General features: G+C 40.0%; 2 protein-coding genes across 3 annotated transcripts in view; one reads left to right on the forward strand and one right to left on the reverse strand.

Moving 5' to 3' along the window:
- The window catches only part of ANKIB1 (ankyrin repeat and IBR domain containing 1), a gene marked incomplete at its 5' end in the record, with an annotated part of 63,717 nt that extends 60,264 nt beyond the window's left edge, over positions 1 to 3,453 (forward strand). The window contains one exon of the mRNA XM_019530949.1: positions 313 to 3,453. Within this exon, the coding sequence (XP_019386494.1) occupies positions 313 to 1,065 (753 nt within the window). The remainder of the gene's footprint in view (positions 1 to 312) is intronic.
- A 1,862-nt stretch (positions 3,454 to 5,315) lies between these two features.
- LOC109308734 (protein lifeguard 1) lies at positions 5,316 to 19,579 on the reverse strand. Of its 2 annotated transcripts, none has more exons than XM_019533151.1 (10): positions 19,380 to 19,579; positions 13,486 to 13,829; positions 11,057 to 11,135; positions 9,291 to 9,344; positions 9,093 to 9,183; positions 8,427 to 8,464; positions 8,258 to 8,345; positions 7,400 to 7,489; positions 6,855 to 6,902; positions 5,316 to 6,018 (listed from the first exon to the last, which is right to left on the reverse strand). In XM_019533151.1, exons 2-10 carry the CDS (start codon positions 13,793 to 13,795, stop codon positions 5,869 to 5,871), a joined length of 948 nt encoding a protein of 315 aa, XP_019388696.1. In that variant the 5' UTR covers positions 13,796 to 13,829; positions 19,380 to 19,579; the 3' UTR covers positions 5,316 to 5,868. The 2 variants fall into 2 exon arrangements, with proteins under 2 accessions (XP_019388696.1, XP_019388689.1); XM_019533144.1 differs by lacking the exon at positions 19,380 to 19,579 and adding an exon at positions 15,594 to 15,976.
- Between the last annotated feature and the right edge of the window lie 587 nt (positions 19,580 to 20,166).

A 20,166-nucleotide genomic window follows, 5' to 3' on the forward strand; every position in this document is an offset into this window, starting at 1 on the left:
GCTTTGTTTGCTTGCATTCCTGAATGTTTCTCCTCTTTACCATATTTTTTTGAATCCTGAATTTGTTAACTGATCCTTTCTGGTGCAACAAGGGCGGAATCTAAGGCTATAATATAGATAACATAAAGATACCAAATCAACTTCTAGATTATGTGGACAAATGTAAAACAATCTGGGGAATAATTGATTCTGGAAAACAATTTGCAACAGTAATAAATAAATGTCAGGTTTAAGGGTAGATTCGTTTTTAATCCAGAATATTATAAAAGCAAAATGTACTTCTTCTAAAAGTGCTCCTGTATGTCTTGATAGGCTCTGAGTTCTTTGGATGAAGATGACCCAAACATTCTGCTTGCTATTCAGTTGTCATTGCAAGAATCTGGCCTGGCTATTGACGAAGAAACAAGAGACTTCCTAAATAATGAAGCATCATTAGGAGCAATAGGTACCTCTTTACCTACAAGACTGGACTCAGCTCCCATAAATATAGATAGCCCAAGAGCTGCTTTGAGCAGCTCTGGTCTGTTTGAACTTGGTGATAATCTGATGAGACTAGGTGCAGGCAGTGATCCATTTTCAACTGATCGCCTTACTTCACACCCTTGCAGCGATACAAGAAGTGGATTATATTCAACATGTAGTGATGCTGATTCAAGTAGCCAAGACCCAAACACCAGTGAAAATCTACTTGGAAACATTATGGCCTGGTTCCATGACATGAACCCACAAAGTATTGCCCTAATTCCTTCAGCAAGTTCAGAAACCGATGAGGATTCACAGCAACCCAGTACTGAAGATGGGTCAGGAGGGCAATCAAATCGTACAGGTGTAGGACTGGAGCCTCAGGAAGAGCATGCACTGTTTGAGGATGCACTCAAAAATGAAGGCAAAGGAACCCAAACAGAAGAGAGTACTTCTGAAGAAAGCATTATTCCAGGTGAAACTGTACCACAAAGTGGTGACTGTACCAGGGAAGCAACTAGCCATCTGGATGCTTCAGAAGATGTTTCAAGTCAGACTCCTCAAACCTCAAATGATTGGATTGAACATGTACATTTGGTATGAACACGTTAGTTTTGGAGCTTATATGGATAGCAGTACAAATGGTACAGCGTGTGGAGTAAGCATTATGGAAGCTTCGATCCATGTAATTATGGCTCAATGATAAACTATTGAAATAAAGATGGAATACATAGGAGTTCCCTTGAAGTGTAGTTCTTCATATTAATAATTAATTAATTAATTAATTAATAATTTGAACCTTTCAAGAAAAAGGAATGAGTAGGCTTACTCCACATTCCTAATACATTGCAGCATCTGTTTAGCCTTAGTTTGGTGATCCTTAACTTGAAAATAGGGATTAAAGGCTCACACTGAATAGTTTGGTTGTTTATCCTAAAACATAGTTTACTCCATTTTTAGAACTCAGTCTTTCAGTAAACTAATAATGGTTAGTAATTCATTTCCATTTTTTGTTTCTCCATAATTTTTCCTTACTCCTCTTTCCGTTTTATTAGCAGTGTGAATTGAGGTATTTAATGCTTCTCTTTAGTGCTGCTCCAGAAACAAGAATATGGATATTCTGTTCACATTAAAATCAAAGATTTTTTCATGTCTATTTACAGTCTAAATGTGCCAAACTGTGAATAGCTAACTGTAACCCAATATAACAGTGCACAGTGTTCCTCTATCAAAGTAATCACAATTCTTAGCAGTGAAAGATACCACTGTGTTGCATTGCTTCTTTAAATTTAACTGGCATTTATTGTCATGGTGACTGCATTTACTTAAATGTAGCCTGTACCTTAAGTTAATTAAACCTAATGCTGCTGTTAAACAGTTATTTTAAATATTAAAATACAGCTAATTAGCAACAGCTATGCTGTATTTTAAGAGACACTTTAATGGAAGTGCAATCATTGTTCTTTGTTTTCATAATTTTACAAAGCATTCTATGCACTAGTAGTGCAATTACTTTTAATGGTAACATTTTATAAAAATATAGGAATATGAAATTTTCATTATGTTAGCCAGTCCCACAACTAAAGTTCAAACACCATAATCTGTGCAACATGCTACGGTGCCTTTGCCTAACCCAAATGGATAGTTGCCACAGTTAAATAAGTCATTCAGATTCACTGTCTGTTCTGGAGTAACTATGCTATTAATTGCAAAGACCTCCATAAAACCACCCATGGCCTTGCCTTTACAGTAAATGACTAAATGTTCAGCCAGTGTTTTTGCATAAACAAAACACTGCTAGATATCTGTTCAATTGCACAATAATCATTTGCTGTGTGATTACTGTTTAGTGTAAGAAAAAAAATCTTCCTAGTTGTCGTACTGTGAAGAAAATACTGGTTTTAGATTTATGTAAAAGCATCAAAACTACAGTTAGTGGTGAGTGAGATACAATGGTACAGTATGTAATTACAACTAGAGTAATGGATGTTTTACTAGCATATAATCAAAACCTGTCATAACACAAGCAAAATATATGCACTCCATTTTAGTTTTGCTTGAGTATTACCAGAGATTTATTGATATAAAAGTTTCTCACTGCGTGTGTATAAGCAAGTATCATGATGGCAAAGTTTATATATTGATTGCTGTGAGTTCAAGTGAGAGTTTTGATAACTATTTCATGCAAATCCTGTTTCTGAACTTTGCAATTAGAGGGTTCATTTTAGTAAGATGTCAAAAAAGAATATTCAATTTCCAGGCTCCACAAAATGTATTTCTTTTGGAAGTGTCTTTAGAGAGGATGGCTTGAGGCTGTGTTCTCCTATTCCATTCCATTTTTTCTAACTTCTCTAGCTGCCCCATTCTCAACATAATCATTGAAGCCTGCTCATCTTTAGAAAACTTCTATTTTAAACTGTTCTAGGATATAAAAATCTACAAACTGAAATAGTTCTTTAGGAACTAGCATCATGAATTGGTCTCCAAGTAGTTAACTTGTAGCGTCCTTGAATTGTAATTTCTAAATAGAAAGATTCTCACAAAGATTCTGTGTATTGCGTTGAGATGTCTTGCAAAGCTACAGTAAGAAATGTAAGAGTGCTCTCTCTGTGAAGATAGTGAAGTTTGTGGGTTCTGGTTTTTTGTAATTTGTTTAGGTTGTGCAGTATATCCATGGTTTCTGTGTTACTCTTATGAGCATGAAAATGAGCATATTCAATTTGTATTTTCTTGGTACTTATTTTAACACCATAGTCATTGACTTTACAGTTCAAAAATAAAGTTTGGCAAGACTATTTTGTAAACCTGTTAATTTTATAATATAAAAAAGTACTCTAACCTTGAATTGTTATTTGCACTTTCATAGTCTATACTTGATACATTCCCACTTTATATACAGTAGGATACTACAACCATGTAGATGTTTGGCCAAATGAATGCTGTTAATAATATGTAAACTTCTTTGATTAAACATTTATTACTTAAACTCTTTCCTTTTGTCTCATTACATTTTGGACTTTTATTTTAGCAAGTGTATAGGACTAGTTCACTTGTTTTTAGGAGGCAGACCTTGGCCTTTGTGATGGTAGTTGCAGAAAATAGAAGCAGTTGTGTTTTGATATTTAAAAGCAGAATGTTCAACTGGGTGTCTACCTATACAAGGCTTAAGAGAGAAAATCCAAAGTAGAGAATGAATTTTGTTTCACCTCTAGGCTAGGGACAGAAATTAAATATAAACCAGTATAAGTGATCAAAAACCATTTCAAATGTGTAACACAACAGAAGCTTAGTGCATATAAACCACTTTCAAAATGACCAAAACCAGTTTAAGATAAACCTGGATGGATGTAGTATCAGACATAACCGATGATTTAGGTTAAATCAGTTTATTGAACTTCTGTCCCAGATTCCCCCACTTCAGATTCAAGTTAAGTCACAGCCCCCTAGCATCCCAGGATGCTTTGCACCTTCCCCACAAGCCCCCTCTCCTCTCCCATCCCCCCACATGCCTCACAGGGTGGATGGGCTTGTCTTGGCCCAAGCTGTCTGGTCCAGCCAGGAAGGGAGGTGTGCTCTAGCATCCCCCAGTTTTTAGTCTGGGTCACTGCAGGCATATGGCTGCATTACTGAAATCAAAAGTGAATCGTCTGTTCGCTTGCTTATCGGTTCAATCTGTACAACTTGGATTAACCTGTGACGATTGAATAGATTCGGCCTTGTGCTTTTTGACTGTTTGTACTTAGCCCTAGAAGCCAGATTACATAGTCCCTTGGTTTTATAAAACTGTGATACTGAAGTACGCAGTCCAAACATTATTAAGTACAAAGAAGACGCTGTCTGGTTTGCAGAAGGAAAACACTGGAACCAGCCAGATCTTGCTAATTCTTATGCTTGGAGTACTCAAATTCCATTAGTTTTAAAAACATATGCTAGTAATGTACATAGGATGCCTGTATTGTCTTATTAGCATGTACTACATTATTACATGTATAAGTAATTTACAATTTTTTAATGTAAATATTCCTCCCAAGAGTCTGAGATTGTTATAGTATTTTTACATACTTAGAGTAACACTTGATATTACAGTTATGAAAGCTAAGATATTACGGTTTTGAGGCTCTAAAGATATTATTCTTTCTTTCATAAGCTAACAGTATCTTCTAAATGTCAACATTTACAAGAGAAATTGTCATAAACAGGGCTTTAAACTTAAGCATGCTGAATCCAGCATGGCCCAGACTTAGCACTATACAGTAAAAGTCGCATTATCAGCACCTTACAAACTGGCATGCTCTACTAACTGGCATGCATGCCAGTCGACATGGCAAAAGTGAAGCCGGAAGTGCCCACCATGGCACTTCCAGTTTCACCAAGCCCCCACAGCCCGGGGCCTAGCAGCCTTTCTCCAGTGTGCCCGGGGCCCCCCTCCCTGTCCTCTGGCACACTGATGTGGCAGGAGGGGCGGCGCATCAGATGCAGTGGATGGGGCAGCAGCCCGAAAAGGCAAAGACTCTCAGCTTACCAGCATATTCGGTTATTTGGCACCACCTATTCGCCATAGGTGCTGGATAACAAAGCTTTTGCTGTATTTAACTGGAGCTTCTTGGTCTCCTACCTCAAAGATATTGACAAGGGGGAAAAGCCTTATTCTAGACCCACTGCTACCAGCTAGTGTCCTTTACCTTGTTGTCTATAGAATAGGAAAAACTCCAGTTGTTTCATTATCTGGACTCCATCTCTCCCCCTTATTCTCACTGCAAAGCATAAAAAAACATTGGTAGCTGTATTATGGTTTTACCTGGGAAAAACATCACCAGATCACCTTTTCTAGTGCAAAGAAGTATACAAGAAACACCAATTACAGTTAGATTTATTCCTCTACATGGATTAGACACTTACGACAGTAAAAATTGACTTCAAGATACAACACACTTTATGTCAAATGTAAATAGATATAGAATTATGTAAAGAATTACTTAACTAGGTCACAGTATCCATATATGAACAAGACAGTGTAGGTAGCTTATTTCAGATTCATCTTATCACAATTTTTAGGCACTATTTGAACCCTTGTTTAAATAAATACACCCAAATACTGAGTGTGAGCTAGTTTTGTCCTTATTTCCTCACAGCTACAAACCTTGTCTGGTCCTTCCACGAGGATTTCACTTTTGAAATTCATGTTTAAATTGAGTTGTTGGTGGGCTTAAATCTGGCTGCTGGAGGGCCATTTGAAATTGTGTGTGATTTCAGGTGTAAGAGTTGTACTTTACTGAACTATTCTTTATGTGGCAATAGTCTGAAACCAAGAACATTTTTTGTAAGGTGTTTTTTTTAGCTTTGCACCTAGACTTTGCCTCACATGGTTTCTGTCCTGTCATGTCTCAGTTCAAGTGCAGTAGCTTTTCAGCGTGAAAGCCCAATTAACTGGAGTATAAACATGAAAATATTTAAGATATCGAGATAGAGGTTCAGTGCTGCAAAGACATACTCTTCAGGATTCAAACAATACCGGTGCTTTCCTCCAAGCATGAGCTGTGTATCCACCACGAGATACTGAAAGATAAACCCAAGAAAACCCATCAGTTTTACAGATACAAAATGTGAACTCTCCTGGCCCATATAAACTATTTTCTCTCTGGCAGATAAGTGCTTGTTATGGTCCCAGTGATTTTTCCATAAACAAGAATGGATGTAACTGGTCAGATTGTTCAATAGCTAAATTTTAGCCACTGTAGCAAGTGTAAATTCCTTCAATTTTTACAAGTTTGCTTAACATGACCAGATTTTTTTAAACACCAACTCAAGTGTTTGGGCTGCCTACTGGGAGCTTTTTAAACAGAGATCCTCTTCACAGATACCAATATATACACAGGCAGTGCCTGTTCTTGAAAATAACTGCATAATGATTAAGAGAGTTGATAGACATGAACAGAGCTCTGAGGAGCTGAATGTCAAAGTTCAAACGATAGAACCCTATATAGGAGGAGGGAGCATCACTTGTGTTAACAAAAGAGTTTGAGGTAGCTTTGCCTGCAATATAACTGAGCAAAGAGAGCCATTTAAAATTCCAAGGTGGTTCTTTCTGTGCTGTGTAGGCCATATGCACTTCCACCACCAGCCCACCTAATCTTACCCCAGCATGCACACTATAGCAGTGCAGAAATCAAGCTCTCAAAACTCACTCCCTAATCTCACAGGGTTTGCCCCAGGCACCAGCTCTGCTTGTTATGCCACTGCCTGTTGTACAGACAGGACCAGAGCCATATTTAATCAGGTTAGAACCTCTGAAATTGTTACACAAGTTGCTGTGTGAGGCAACCTCCGAGCAGTAAAGTCTCTGTAGATTAATTGTAGGGGGTAAAAAGAGGAACAAAGAAAGAAATACTTACTATACTGAAGACCAATGTTCCTATTGAGGCATAGACTATCTGCAGCCACTGCAGTGGGGGAAAGAAATAGGGTCTTTAAGTGAGTTCAATTATATCTAGATCCAAACAGATCTGTTATGTAAAACTGACTCTTCATTATCATGCTACCATGAGTTCTGTTATATTCAAGAAACTTAAAAGATCTACTTCAGTCTGTTGCACAGACAGAATGATCCAATTTTATCCCTGTTAAATTTGAATGAAATCAGTAAAGTTTCACCCAGGAGTTTGGCTCTGCATTTTGATATAGCATGGGAGAGGGAAGAGAGGCATTCTGTAGCAAAGCTTGACAGAAGTGAGATAAGGGATAAGATACTGAAGGCTTTTTTCAGAGAAATGCAAAGCCACTTAGAGAAAACCAGTAGATGCAGGGAGCCATATGGTAGCTTGTCTTAAGGCAAGCTGGAACTAAAATACAGAGAATATTTAAAAGTAAGGCAAGGTAACTTTAAAAGAAATCATAGGTACTGTAACCTTTCATAAGAGACTGTGTGAAGTATACTCACAAATGACCGTAAGATGGCACAAAGAATACCAAAGGCCATCAGCACCAGGACTACAGCTAGGAGGATTCCAGATGCTATGGTAAAGTCCCACTGAAGATAAAATAGAGATTCAAACTCAGTTGGTTAGATCTGACTGTCTCAGTTCCTGCACAGCATGTCACATGGGTGAGCAGAGCTGCTACTTGTACAAATTCCCAGAGCTGAGAGAAAGGACAGATTTTTACTCCTAGATAGGAATTCCTTACTGAAGAGTAATGCTGAAAGAGTCCTTTGTTTAAGTATTTAGGGCTGGAATCACAATGAGACTTGAGAACCTAACTGCCACTTTAGAAAACCACCAGGAATCTCAAAACCCCTCCCTCATGGCTATAGGCAGCTACATTTCTACCAATGGGCATATTCATAGCCATTTAAGTCCCAATGCCACTGAGGTTCTCATCACCTAGCTTATGCCTGAACCTTGGTGTGATTTTTAAAATAAAGGAAAAAAAATCAGGACAGGATACCTGGTGATTATGAATCACCAGTCTCCCAAGACTGCCACTACAATGGACTGAGTAGGGGCAAGCATTGCCACACTTAACATATCAACTTCAATCAGTCATATATACATGAAGGCTAAGTTACTGAAGGTGCTTTGCCATTTGATATGAAATCTTAATTAATTGAAATAATTTTATGTGTTTTAACAGCAATCACAATGGAGTAATTGCCATGAGGAGCCAGCATTTATTAGTTGCCACAAAGCTTCCAATTAAGCCATGAGGGCATGCTTTAAAAACCAGGCCCATGTAATTCAGTGACAGGGTGTTTATTAACTTACTGTAACTTGCTGACAGGGTATTAATGAAAACTTACTTTTGTCTGCAGAGCAAATACAGATAGTCCTAAAGTCACAAACGTTGTGGCACCAATGGCCCACATCACTGCATCCGCATCGAATAGGCTAAAACACAAGCATAAACCAAATATCAGTGAACTACAATTAAGGTAGTACCAACAATTCAAATACTGGCCAAAAACTTACGCTGAAATTGATCCAAGCATTAGACCTTCAAGGACTGTCTATAAATGAAGCAGAAATAATAAGTTGCAAGGAGGAAAAATGTTTGGCAGTCATTACCATTACCTACACTGGGATGAGAATGTGCTCCTCCCACCAGAGGATGAGGAAGTTCACAATCTTATTGAAAGTTTATGTAGAACTGCAAAGCAAAATGGTCCCAATGGCATCAGATTACATGCACGTCCAATTAAAACAGGGTCTTTTGGTGTCTGCAGATGAGACAGGCACATCCAATTCAGACGGCCTCTCAGGGCAGTGAAATTCAGAAAGGTAGAACTGCATTTGAAGTGTCACTGTTCTGTCTGCATCTGTCTCTCTCCCTCGGTCTACAGTTTGTGTGGACACAAAGCAATTTCTAAGAAAGTACAGCAAAATTAATTGTGCTTTTACAATGCTTGCACATGGCCCCACTTACAGATAAACACAAGGGTGTACAACACCACCTCTCTCCAATATTTTGGCTCATCTATTTAGCACAGAATCCCTTCAAGACAGGGCCTGACTAAGGAGGCTATCATACCTAGCGTAAGGGGCCCCTAATCAGCTACTGGAATAGAAATAACACACATCAGTGGAAATGGAGCATAGACAATAAGAGACCTTCATTAATTCTAGTAAGGTACTTACAAATATTGCCAATAAAATTAAGTTCAATGGAAATTTTCTGCGGGCATTATCACAGCAGGCAAGGACAATTGCCAAAATAAGGATCGCTGGACTAAGAGGTAGAAAGAACTTGTGTTAAACAGTTTAAATATAACATTTAAAATTATATAACATTCATAATGGAACATCTCTCTTACTAGCCAAATGCCATGTACTCACAACAGAGCGTATGTAAACCAGGGATTCATCCATATCCATAGTTTAAGTCTCCTCCTAATCCAAGACAAAAAGGAAACAGAGTTTGAGACAAAGTTCTGGGTGAATAGATTTTCTAAGCCTGTCACTAATAAAGCTGTCCTCCCTGGCTTTGTTTCATAATTTGGATTTGGGGGCATTTATACCAAACTGAAAAGAAACCTGAAAATGAGATGTGATGCAAAAGAGAAACTTAATTTTTCATCATACCTAAAAGTAGTTGAGAAGCCTGCTTCAACCTCAGCTTTAAACCAGAGGCCTTCCACACCACAAGCAGGAATTCCTCCCACTTGAAGTAAGAAATTAATTCCCTCTGCCCTCTTCACTCCTCCAGAGCTGTAGGCATGAACCAGAAACACACAACTTAAAGCAGCCATGACAAGTAGGGTTGGCAGTACCACCAACCAGGCTGGTAAACTCCTGACACTGTCAGACATCAGTTGCTTTATTAAAAAAACAAGCAAAAAAAACCCCTTTTGCTAAATTAGTGTTCAAGTTGTGCAAATATGTGGCAGCTGTTGACCTCAGGACTTTTTACTTCAGCCAGAACATTTTGCCCACTTTAGAGACTTCCAGCTACCTTTTGTTTGAGAGGCTCAGGCATCCTCATGCTTTAGGACAGGAATTTGAGATTTGGCATGAGGTGGCCTTAACTTCAAGGATTTGGCTTTCTGACATCCTCACGGAATAACCTGGCCAAATTTGCACAGTGTCAGACTGAAAAAATAAGCCATTTGGGCATATTCAATAAAGACATGCTCGTGCTTAGGTCAACACTTCTTAGTTGGGGTGCCACAACATGCCCCACAGGCACCATCCCTGCTGCTGCCACAGCCAGGGAGAAATCCCTAGAATTCAGGGCTGCAGCACACATGTGCTCCTCCTGTACTAGGGCTCTCTGACAAGCCAGAAGCAGACAGGAGTACTCATCTATGCTCCAGCCCTTCCCGGCACCCCCCAAGAGGAACATGCATACATGCAGCAGGCACATGAGACAGTTGTACCTGCCAGCAGTACCTGGTACAGAAGCACTAAGGCAAGTTGAGCACAACAGTAGTTCACAACTGGCACTGCTGCCACAATTTAAAAAAGTGGTAGAGGGTGCCCTGACTGAAAAGGCTAGGAACCAGTGGCTTAAGTAAAGCTCCATGCTCACTGAGCATTCTCCATCCTGTCACATTTCCTACATAGGACAGGAATTCATGCACTCTCTCCAGCCTGGAGAGTCAGACTTTCCCAGTCATGGCTGTTCCTGGCTGGTTAGTGCTGGACAGTGGAACTAGGACTCTCACCTGGGTTCTAATGATGCTTCCCACACTACCACCAGCATCCAAGGTGCTCATTGGGAAGACTGCATCATTTGAATGCATATATAACAAAAGAACCACATGGAGGGTAAATGAGAGTGGACTTGGAAGAGAAGTCTGGAAAGACTGAGACTAGAGGCAGGAAGGGAAGGAATGAAAAATGTTGCTTGGCAAAAGCTGGGTAAGGAACCTGTAAGAAGCAGCTAAGAAGGGCAGAAGACAGATCACTGCAGGGAAAAGAATCAAATTGGTGAAACTTAGTCTGAAAAGGGAGACTAACCGGACAAGGAGGAGGGCTCTTGGCAGAATTTACAAGCCAATTCTAACAGATCTGTGATTGCTTTGAACTGAATCACAGTTTTGGCTCTTGATACATTAACAAGGACAAAAAAAACCCACAAAAAAGCACTGCAAAACACTTACCAGTAAATAAAAATGCAGATTATGCCAACAGTTACAGCCAGCTGAACAGTCAAGATGAGATACACTTTCCTGACGAAAGCTAGAAAATAATGCAGATATTATTTCAAAGTAGATGGATTCAGTAAATTTGTGCTCAACATCATTCCACTTTAAACTTGCGTGAATGAAACAATTTAGATTATATCTATAGCATTAAAACACACACACATATACACAGCTTACTAACGGATTGCTACAGAGAGAGAAATATGAATGAAGTAGATATGGCACTTACTAGCCTGCAAGAAGAATGTATACTGCAAGCCACAAGTAGTCGTCTGATTTTTCTTAAGTAAAGTTTTTTGCATTTTTCAAAAAGGCATTAGGTGTTCTAGTGCCAGATGCACTTTTGCCAGCATACAGTTGCTGAAGACTATGTAGATATGACTGTATCCATACCCAAAGCACCACTGTGAAATTACAGTCCCTTCTTTCAGCTGGCAGAGCAACACCAGCTCCACACAGAAAGCTGCTGGGCAATGGTAAAAAGCCTACAGAAGCTGCAGGTAAGCATACCATGTCCACTACCAACTGCCATAGATAGCCCTTTAACAGCAATGCCTTCTCATACTGGAGCCAACCTTAGGCATGGGTACCACAAGTGGCAGGGACAGCCTCTGCGTGGCATGCAGCAGATCAGGGAGGGGACAGACAGCACAGCAGCAGACAGGGCAGGAAGCAGAAGGCAGAAGAGGAAATCAGGTAGGGAACACAGGGCACACCTGCCAAACATGCTGGCTCCCAGTGCCCTTATGCCTTCCACAATTGGCCAGCACAGCTGTAAAGCAGAGCTACATGGATCTGTCTGGTTCCACTGAGCTGTGAATGTGCTCTGGCTGGTCTCTTGTAGTGGCTTGTCTCTGTCAGCAGAACTTTTGGTAGCAGAAACAGCCTAATGTAGGCAAGGCCTTAAAAGAAATAAGACCTGGCTCCAAAGGTGAATCTGGGTACTAAGTTCATGGAACATCTGAGTCATGGAGGGCTAGAACCTAAATCAGTCCATGCAGTGTGTAAATGCAACCAAACACAAATATTAAATGTGAACAACCATGAAATAGCTATCAGAATTCCACCTTCTGCCAGGAAATCTAGCTAAAAAATATAAAGTCCTTTAGGGACAAAACAAGTTTTTATATCCATATCAAGCTGTGTAAATGGCAAGTGGGGAACTGCACCACAGATCACTTTGAACATACCCCTGAGAAGATGCTTGTACAGTCCCAGAGAGCCATGGGTGTTCTAGAGGGCTGCAAAGTTAAGAAGCATCTGGGAGCACAATCCATAATGGGATTATGGAGATATATTTTGCAGCATCATTTGTTGAATATTACGTTTAGTGGTGCTAAAAATTCCATGTTGGCGTTGCCAAAATAGCTCTTACAATCAATTAACACTGATAATGTTAACTTTACCTCAAGCCCATACCTGCCAATCATCTATACCGTGAGCCCCTTAGCTGGGCCCAAGGGTAATCCAGCCCACTCCTGGAAACTTTGCTAAATTTCTGAACTGGAAGTTGACCCTATAGCCACTCACTTCCTAGTCCACTTCTATCTGTGGTGTGTTTGGCCCATGAAGTCTGCCAGCAGCACTTCCCTACCTAACTTCTGACACTTCCACATCTTTCTCTCCCTCCTGTTCAGGAAATAGAGACAAGTAACCTACAAATCTGTTCCTAGAAGGGCTCCCCAAGGGTATTTGGGACACACCTTAATGGCATGCTCAAAAATTACAATGTGGACAACTGTGGTAATTGACTACAAGATAGGCATAGGCAGCCCATGGTTTGAGCTGTCCTCAACCCTTAAAGCTGAACCTCAATATTATATAGACAGACTATAGGGACATGGTTTGGAGTTTGCTGAGATTTTCAGCATATAGATAGCGCTGGGATTGAAGTGGTGAAAGCCTCTAAAATCAAGATTTTAAAACATCATATACTCTGGCAAGCAAGTGGCCATCTTTCCAGTTGTGCTATAGAACCTGAACACCCACCAAAAATCCTCAAAGAGTATAGTTTAATTTGATAGATGCTCTGCAGTACTTTCGACACACATAATGGTTTCCAATAGAGAAACCTACAAAGCATAAAAAGTAATTCATTATAAAAATAAATGAGGGAACCCTGGTCAACTTTTAATTTATGTTATCTTGCACCAGCAAGTATGCTACACTGTTTACGGGAGACTTGTGAGATTCCAATATGGTACTAGGGGCACATAAGATACATTAGTAAGATCATGGGCTAGTGTTTAGAGCTCCCCATGTTTAATTTCCCCAGCAAGGACAGTAACATCCAAGAGTGCCTTTGGATGAGTTCCCTCCTGTGCCCCCTTAGCATAGCTGCTTTTCAGAATGCAGCCTAGGTCAGGAATTCACCCTCTTTCTACCTTGTCGGATAGCCTTGTCAGAGAATTGGCTGGACTCTTCCATAGGACTCTGATATGCAGGGGGCTTGTCATGGACTGCAGCCAGACAATCATTTGGCATTCCTTCTCCAGCTGCTTGATGCTGGTAGGCAGGAGGCAGCAGATCAGGATTCTCCACATTCAAAACGTAAGGTGAAGGGCTTGCCGGTGGATGAGTCTGGACCCAATATTGGGCCGGTGGAACCCCCCTACCCTGATACTGGTTCTTATTGAATGGACTCTCTCCTCCAGCTCCAGCTCCAGGATAATTTGCTGATTCGTTTCTCTCCATCTTCAGATAACAATTTTCTTTTCTGTCAGAGTAACTGAAACAAAATGAATTAGTAACATTATATCTACAGGCAGGATACTTTACACCTGAATAAGTGACATCCCCTCTCCTTCCTGCCTCTCCCTCCCCGCAAAATACACACACATACCAGTCTTCCTTTAACTTAACAGGTATATAAAAACACTTCAGACTCTTAAATAAAGGAATTATGCATCTTTTCTATTAACAGAAAAATACAAGTTCCTAGCCATAGTAACAATTAGACAGCTATTAACATTGTCAAATTAAGGCCTGTGATTAACTTACTGTTATTTCTCCCCCAGAGTAGAGATTTTATTTGTATGAGAGAACAAGCAAAACTGAGCTCCTGTCAGACGTAAGATACTGCCTTATGCCAAACTGTTGATCAATTTTTGTCACACCTGACTTCTTTATCAGAGTTAAGAAATTATTTACGTAGCAGGAAGTGTTCAAGGAGAGCTAGATAAAGAAGACTTTCTCCCCTTTGTGAGCCATAACAATATAAAAGCCACCCACAGAAAAAATTACTAGCTTGTGTAGGTTTGTTTGTGGCTGTAAAACCCTGACTCTTCCATTTCTCCCCATTTTGTATAAGACTGTGCTCTAAGGAGTTGCCACAGTGAGCAGATGCTCTGAAGAGTCCACAAAGTCATATAAAAATAAGCCATCAGAGAGATATTAAACCTTAAATTGCTTAATTCCAGGGTGCCAGGTCCTTGTATCAAGACCAAAACTATTTGATCTTGGTACCATCTACCGTGTATACCTGCCAAATACACAGGGATACCAAAACCTGGTCCTAGTCAGGAAAGCTATACTACTTGACCTTCTTTACAAAAATACTTCTTTTCAACCCAGTTATGCAATGAAATAGTCAGAAAAATCACTACACTGATTCAGATTCAAGTACCCTAGTGCCCAGCCTCCAACAGTAACCAACACTTTTAAATGCCTCAGGAGAAAATGTCCTCCCTCTTTAAGGGCAAAAAAAGCACTGCACAACAGCAACCACCACTAAGTCTCCTTGGTTTACCAATGATACAGTGCTGTATGGCAAACGCAGGAAAGGAATCCTTTCCAATCCCTCGCTTTCCTATTAGAACAGCACCAGCAGTGTTTTGTGCCCTAAAGCAGGGTGCTTACTTACTTTTATTATAGTACCAGCAAAGCTAATGACATTCTGTAATTCGCAGAAGTCTTGAGCCCTTTGAAAAAGCATTTGGCTTAAAGCTTTCTGAGGCAACACATTCTACAGGCCCAAGGGATAAAGCTTGGGAAGATTAACTTTCATTTTCAGTAAAAGTTGAACAGTTGGCAAATACAAGGGATAAGGGATACAGTATTATAATAGATCTATACGCCTGGCAATGAAAACAAAAACATTCGGATTTGGTTTTTTTCTTTCTTGGGAATGTGGATTTCTATAATTTTTTTATCTTTGGAAAAAAATCTGGCAATTTTAAAGTATTTTAGAATAATGATTTTAACAAAACCTGAAATTGATTTCCAATATAATGTTAGCTTTTTTTGTTTTAATTTGAACAACAAGAAATATATGTAGCAATTCAGGCATCCTCTTCCATACTGACAATAAAAAAATAAGTGTTAACAAATAAATAACATTTTATTCTAATTAATTTATCCATAATGATCAAAGTGCAAAAGATAAGTTTAAGACATACATTTGATTAAATTTGATAGTTTTATAGTATTACTAAGGCTATATTTAAAAGAAGGCGCGGGAACAGAAAAAAACATACAAAATAAAATAACCAACCTAATGAATTATGTTTCTGTTTTCAGAGCGCATCCTGCAATCAGAGGGAGAGCAAAACCACGCTTTCTAAAAAGTCTATTTAACATATAGACTAATAAATAACTGGCTTCTAATGCAGGACTTCTGCACACTGACTCATTAGCTGATGACTGGTTGAGAGGCAGCTGCTCTTGCCTTTAACTAGCCACACCTGCATGGGCTGGCTCTGTTAGTAGATAAGTGTCAGAAAGAAGCTGATGGATTTAAATCCAAATTTTCCGAAGCTTGTACAAGGCCTTCTTGGAGTTAGGGCACTAAGCCTGTCTTTGAAAGACCAAGGAAGTACTGGAAAGGTTATTTGGGTAGATGTGGTATCTTTTATTAGACCAACTAAATAGTTGGGAAAAGGTTCTTTGTAAGCTTTCGGGCACAAACACCCTTCTTCAGGCATTGGGAAACTCTGGGGAAGTACTGGTAAGTTGGTCCTGTCCCTGAGACAGTATCTGAAGAAGGCAGTGGTGCTTCCCTCTTCTAGACATTGTGGCTAGAACACGTACACAGTGCGTGGGAGACGGGGGGGGCTAACTCCTTCTCCTCGTCCAGGAAATTTGAACTTATATTTCCCACCTCACTTGGGAGTATCCTGTAGGAATAGGGCAATGATTCTCAGTAGAGGTCCACAACACCCTGGGGTGCCATTAGATCCTTTTAAGGGTGCTGCCGGGTGGAACAGCCTTCCCACAGCCCTGTTTCCAGGAAATGCCATGTGAGGCTAGACTGGGAAGCAGCAGTGGCAGGAGGGATGTCTCTTGTTCCAGCCAGGCCTGCTAGGAGGGGTTGCTATGAAGCTGCTGCTGCTGCTGTCCTGTCTGAGAGCTCAGACCAGCAGTGCCACCACCATGGACAGGACACATAATGTGCTGCCTCTGCTCTTATGCTTCCCAGTGCATAAAGGGCAACCCGAGCTTCATGCATCAAGGCAAAATGGGGAGGGAGGGTGGGGAGAAAGGACACATCTCACATGTCAGGAAAAGGAGGGGCTCCCTCTGCCCACAAGTCAGGGTGCTCTAGGTCTAAAAAGGTTGAAGATGTTGGAGGTATACATCCTCAGTTCCTCCTGTAAAAGCTGCTCCGCTTTGGTCAGCATTAAGAATATTAATAAGGACAGAGAAAGGATGCAACTGTGAGCATGATTCTATATCTTAAAGCTTGCAGCCTGCCCCGGGAGAGAAGACCTGGGTTCTGATCACTGCTCTACTGAATCCTTATTTTTAAAAAGGTAATTACTCCAGCTTCAGCTCATACAGTGGAGAGCAAGGCAATCCTGGGGGACTGCTCTAATTGCCAAACTACTGGATAAAGTAGGGAGGACAGTCAGCAGCACAGCCTCCTTTGTTCTGTGCAGAGTTGTATTTGGCAGGTATCTTCTGAGAATACCACCAAGATCAGAACCCGAAGCTGAGATGGGCAAAAGAGAACCTAGTCTGTGGATATTGTTGATGCACAGGTGCAAGATAGGCGCCAAACCACTCAGCACTAGCCAGACTGAGGTGCTTCTGAGCATGCCCAGGAATGGAACGTTCAGCACCAAGGAACTTTACCACTGGAAACCTTGGCACCCACAACCTCAGGCGTTCCAGGGTTGGTGTCAGCTCAGTAGGAGTTTTAAGAGTCAACATTTGGGGGTTAGGCACCTAAACTGACACTTAAGCATCAAGGTCCCTTTGTGGCTCTTAACCATATCCCCATATGCTTCTTTTGTGAGCAAAAATGGGAAATAAGTGATCAATGGGATTTGCAAGTGGGTCAGCTGAGCATTAACAGACCACCTTACTGAAAACAGAAGCATATAAGCACACAAGGTCCTGTCTCTGGATCAAACCAGGAAAGAGAAGCAAGCAATGAACTGTCCTTCAAAAAGAACCTCTATCGTTAGGATTGTCATCTTTTCCAAACATCCAACCCCCAACTGCAATAATTATATATGCACTACTAGTGATATAAATGAGCATCTATCTGAAAGAAAATACAAATTTGCCATACCTATTGAGCCAGGGATGTACTTCAATGATTTGCACTGTCATGATGATTCAACTAAAATGTTCTTATGCAGAATACAATGCAGAAAATAACTCAGTATTCTAATACAAATAAACACAACTTTCATGTACTGTTATTGATGCAATATAAAATCACCTAGTAATACAACCCCCCACACACTTTTAAAATCAATATATTGTACAGTGGTTCATAGTACAGGTGTTTTGAAATACACACTGCATATACTGATGAAGTCAAGACTTTGATCTATGTCACATTTTAGGAATTAGGATTCTTACTACTTCAACTGCTTCTAACTCAGCACTCTTTTACCTCATTCAAACCCAGTAGAAGCTCAAATTCTGAAGAAGTTTCATGCTATTCTTTTGGAATTGTCACTCCAAAACCCTCAATTCCTGTCTGGTCCAGGTAGAAACCAGATGGTTGTCTGTCTTTCTCCAAGTCTTCCCTCCTAACTTTTAACTGAGCCTAAGTTTAAGTTCTACCATGCTGTGATACCAGGAAATTGGCTGGGATAATACAGCAAAGGATCAAAATTTTCAAACATGATTAAAAAAAAACTGGGCACATAAGTAAAAAGAACTTGTGTTCTCCTAGGTGCTCAGTATTTCAGAAATCAGACCATTTCTTTAGGTGCTTAAAATAGGAAGTTAGGCACTATTTTTTTTTAAATGTTGGTCTTAGGAATCATGTTGTACATATCTGGAGTGAAGATCCATATTTTCAACCACATAGCCTAACCACAACAGTTTGCCAACATCTTCCAGGCCGAGAAGTAACAGAACAAGCTTAACAGTAGTACCTGGGTCTCCCATTTGGTAGGTCATAAAACAACCATAATAAGTACCTCTGAATTTATAGATGATTTTCCCTGTTTGGTTCTTGACACAAAGTCTACTTCACAAAAACCACCATCACCTTTTACACTATTTTGTCAATGTACTTCCACCCACTCTTGACAGTCTAAACAAGAAACACAGTGACTCAATATGCACGAGAGCAAAACCGGCCTGCCAGATTAGGAATGAGACATACTGAACTGTAGCAGTTTCTACGCCCTGTAAATCTCTTTAAATAAACAGTATTTCATGCCCCCAGAGCAGAAATAATCTGATACTTTCACCTGTACAAAATTCACTTGATATGTCACAATGTCACACCAGTGCATGATTAACAGTCCACTGTTCCCTTGTGGAAAAGGTAGTTAATGTTTCACTACATTAACGTACAGTACAAATACATGAGCTGTCCCTCTGGAGTTGTACTTTGAGCTGCCAGCTAAAATTTTTCCACCTGTATAATAAAGCTGCTTTCCGCTTTAACATAACAAATTAAAGTTCAGTAGCATTAATCAAAATTAATTTAAACTGTAAAATTAAAATAAGAATATTATGGGAGCTATACTTCTTACTAAAAATCACAAGGAGTAATTACAAATGAATTTTTACCAGAAACAAGACACAAATCTGGTTAAGCTTTCATATGTCTTCAAGACAGCTAGAGAGATGCTAACTGTGTGACCACAAAGGAAAATGGCTTTGTGGCAGTAGTTGGGGGACACTACAAGATGGAGAAGCTAGAAGTGAATGGAGAAGATGCAGAGAAAATTATGACAATGATGGTAAGAAATTACCAAAAATACATGAGCATTAAACACCCCCCTAGAGTACCTTGAACTCTTAGAAGCACTATTTCACGTTGTGATGTTCACAGAATCAGTCTTGACAGGCAATATTAATTGCCTACTTGGGACAGAAATGGTCGCCCTTCCCCACTCTTTTCTACGGTGACAGGAAGATGGTGGCTCCACCAGGCAGCGAAACTCCAGGCAAGATTCTGAAGGTGACAGTTGGGAAAGAACGGTAGGGAGAAGCAGGCAGGACAGTGGGAGAGGCGTGTAATTTCAGAGGTAGGTCTCCGGCGAGCACTCTGAGCTGAAATATATCACCTTAATTTTAAAAGAACAAATATGCAGGGAGGATTCGTCATCAGGGAAAGTGAAAAGGAAGCCAAAAGACGTGGCTACCGAAAGAAAAAGTAACAAAAGAAAAGTGTTGTCAGAACAAGAGAAGGAAGAGAAAAATTGTAATTTAAACCATAAGAGCCTTTGAGGTGCTAACAGCAAACCTCATTACATAAGAGCAAAAAACAAACAAAAATTTTCTGAGCTAGTTCAAAATCAAGAGAATAAAAACACACTCTCTGGCCACAAACTCTGAAAGGAACACATGAAGAATGATTCATTACAAAATTGGTAACATAATACATCAAATGGAAAAAAATCTGTTTTATATAAAATGTCCATTTGATTTTAACAAGAGCCTTCCAATGTAGATGTGATCAGCCATGTTAGTCTGAAGTCAGGCAGAAGGTAGGGTGAGGTGGCACCTTAGAGACTAACTGGTTCAGAGACATGAACTTTGTTAGGCCTTTGGCATATGTTAAAATAGTATGATAGGATCTGTTCTCCGGTCCTAACAACTATGCATCCTGCCATGCCATGAATACTTACCGTATTTTTCGGACCATAAGA

The sequence above is a fragment of the Crocodylus porosus genome, unplaced genomic scaffold (assembly GCF_001723895.1).
Source record: "Crocodylus porosus isolate Cpor-Errol unplaced genomic scaffold, CroPor_comp1, whole genome shotgun sequence".
In the NCBI taxonomy this organism is placed as follows: domain Eukaryota; kingdom Metazoa; phylum Chordata; order Crocodylia; family Crocodylidae; genus Crocodylus; species Crocodylus porosus.

Excerpts from the sequence above, each read along its gene's own strand:
- LOC109308734 (XM_019533151.1), bottom strand. The coding sequence starts at position 13,795 with ATGGAGAGAAACGAATCAGCAAATTATCCTGGAGCTGGAGCTGGAGGA. Across the intron at positions 9,345-11,056 it reads ATCTGCATTTTTATTTACTG|GAGGAGACTTAAACTATGGA; the intron begins GTAAGTGTTTTG and ends GTCTTGGATTAG. Across the intron at positions 6,903-7,399 it reads GTGCCATCTTACGGTCATTT|TGGCTGCAGATAGTCTATGC; the intron begins GTGAGTATACTT and ends CCCCCACTGCAG.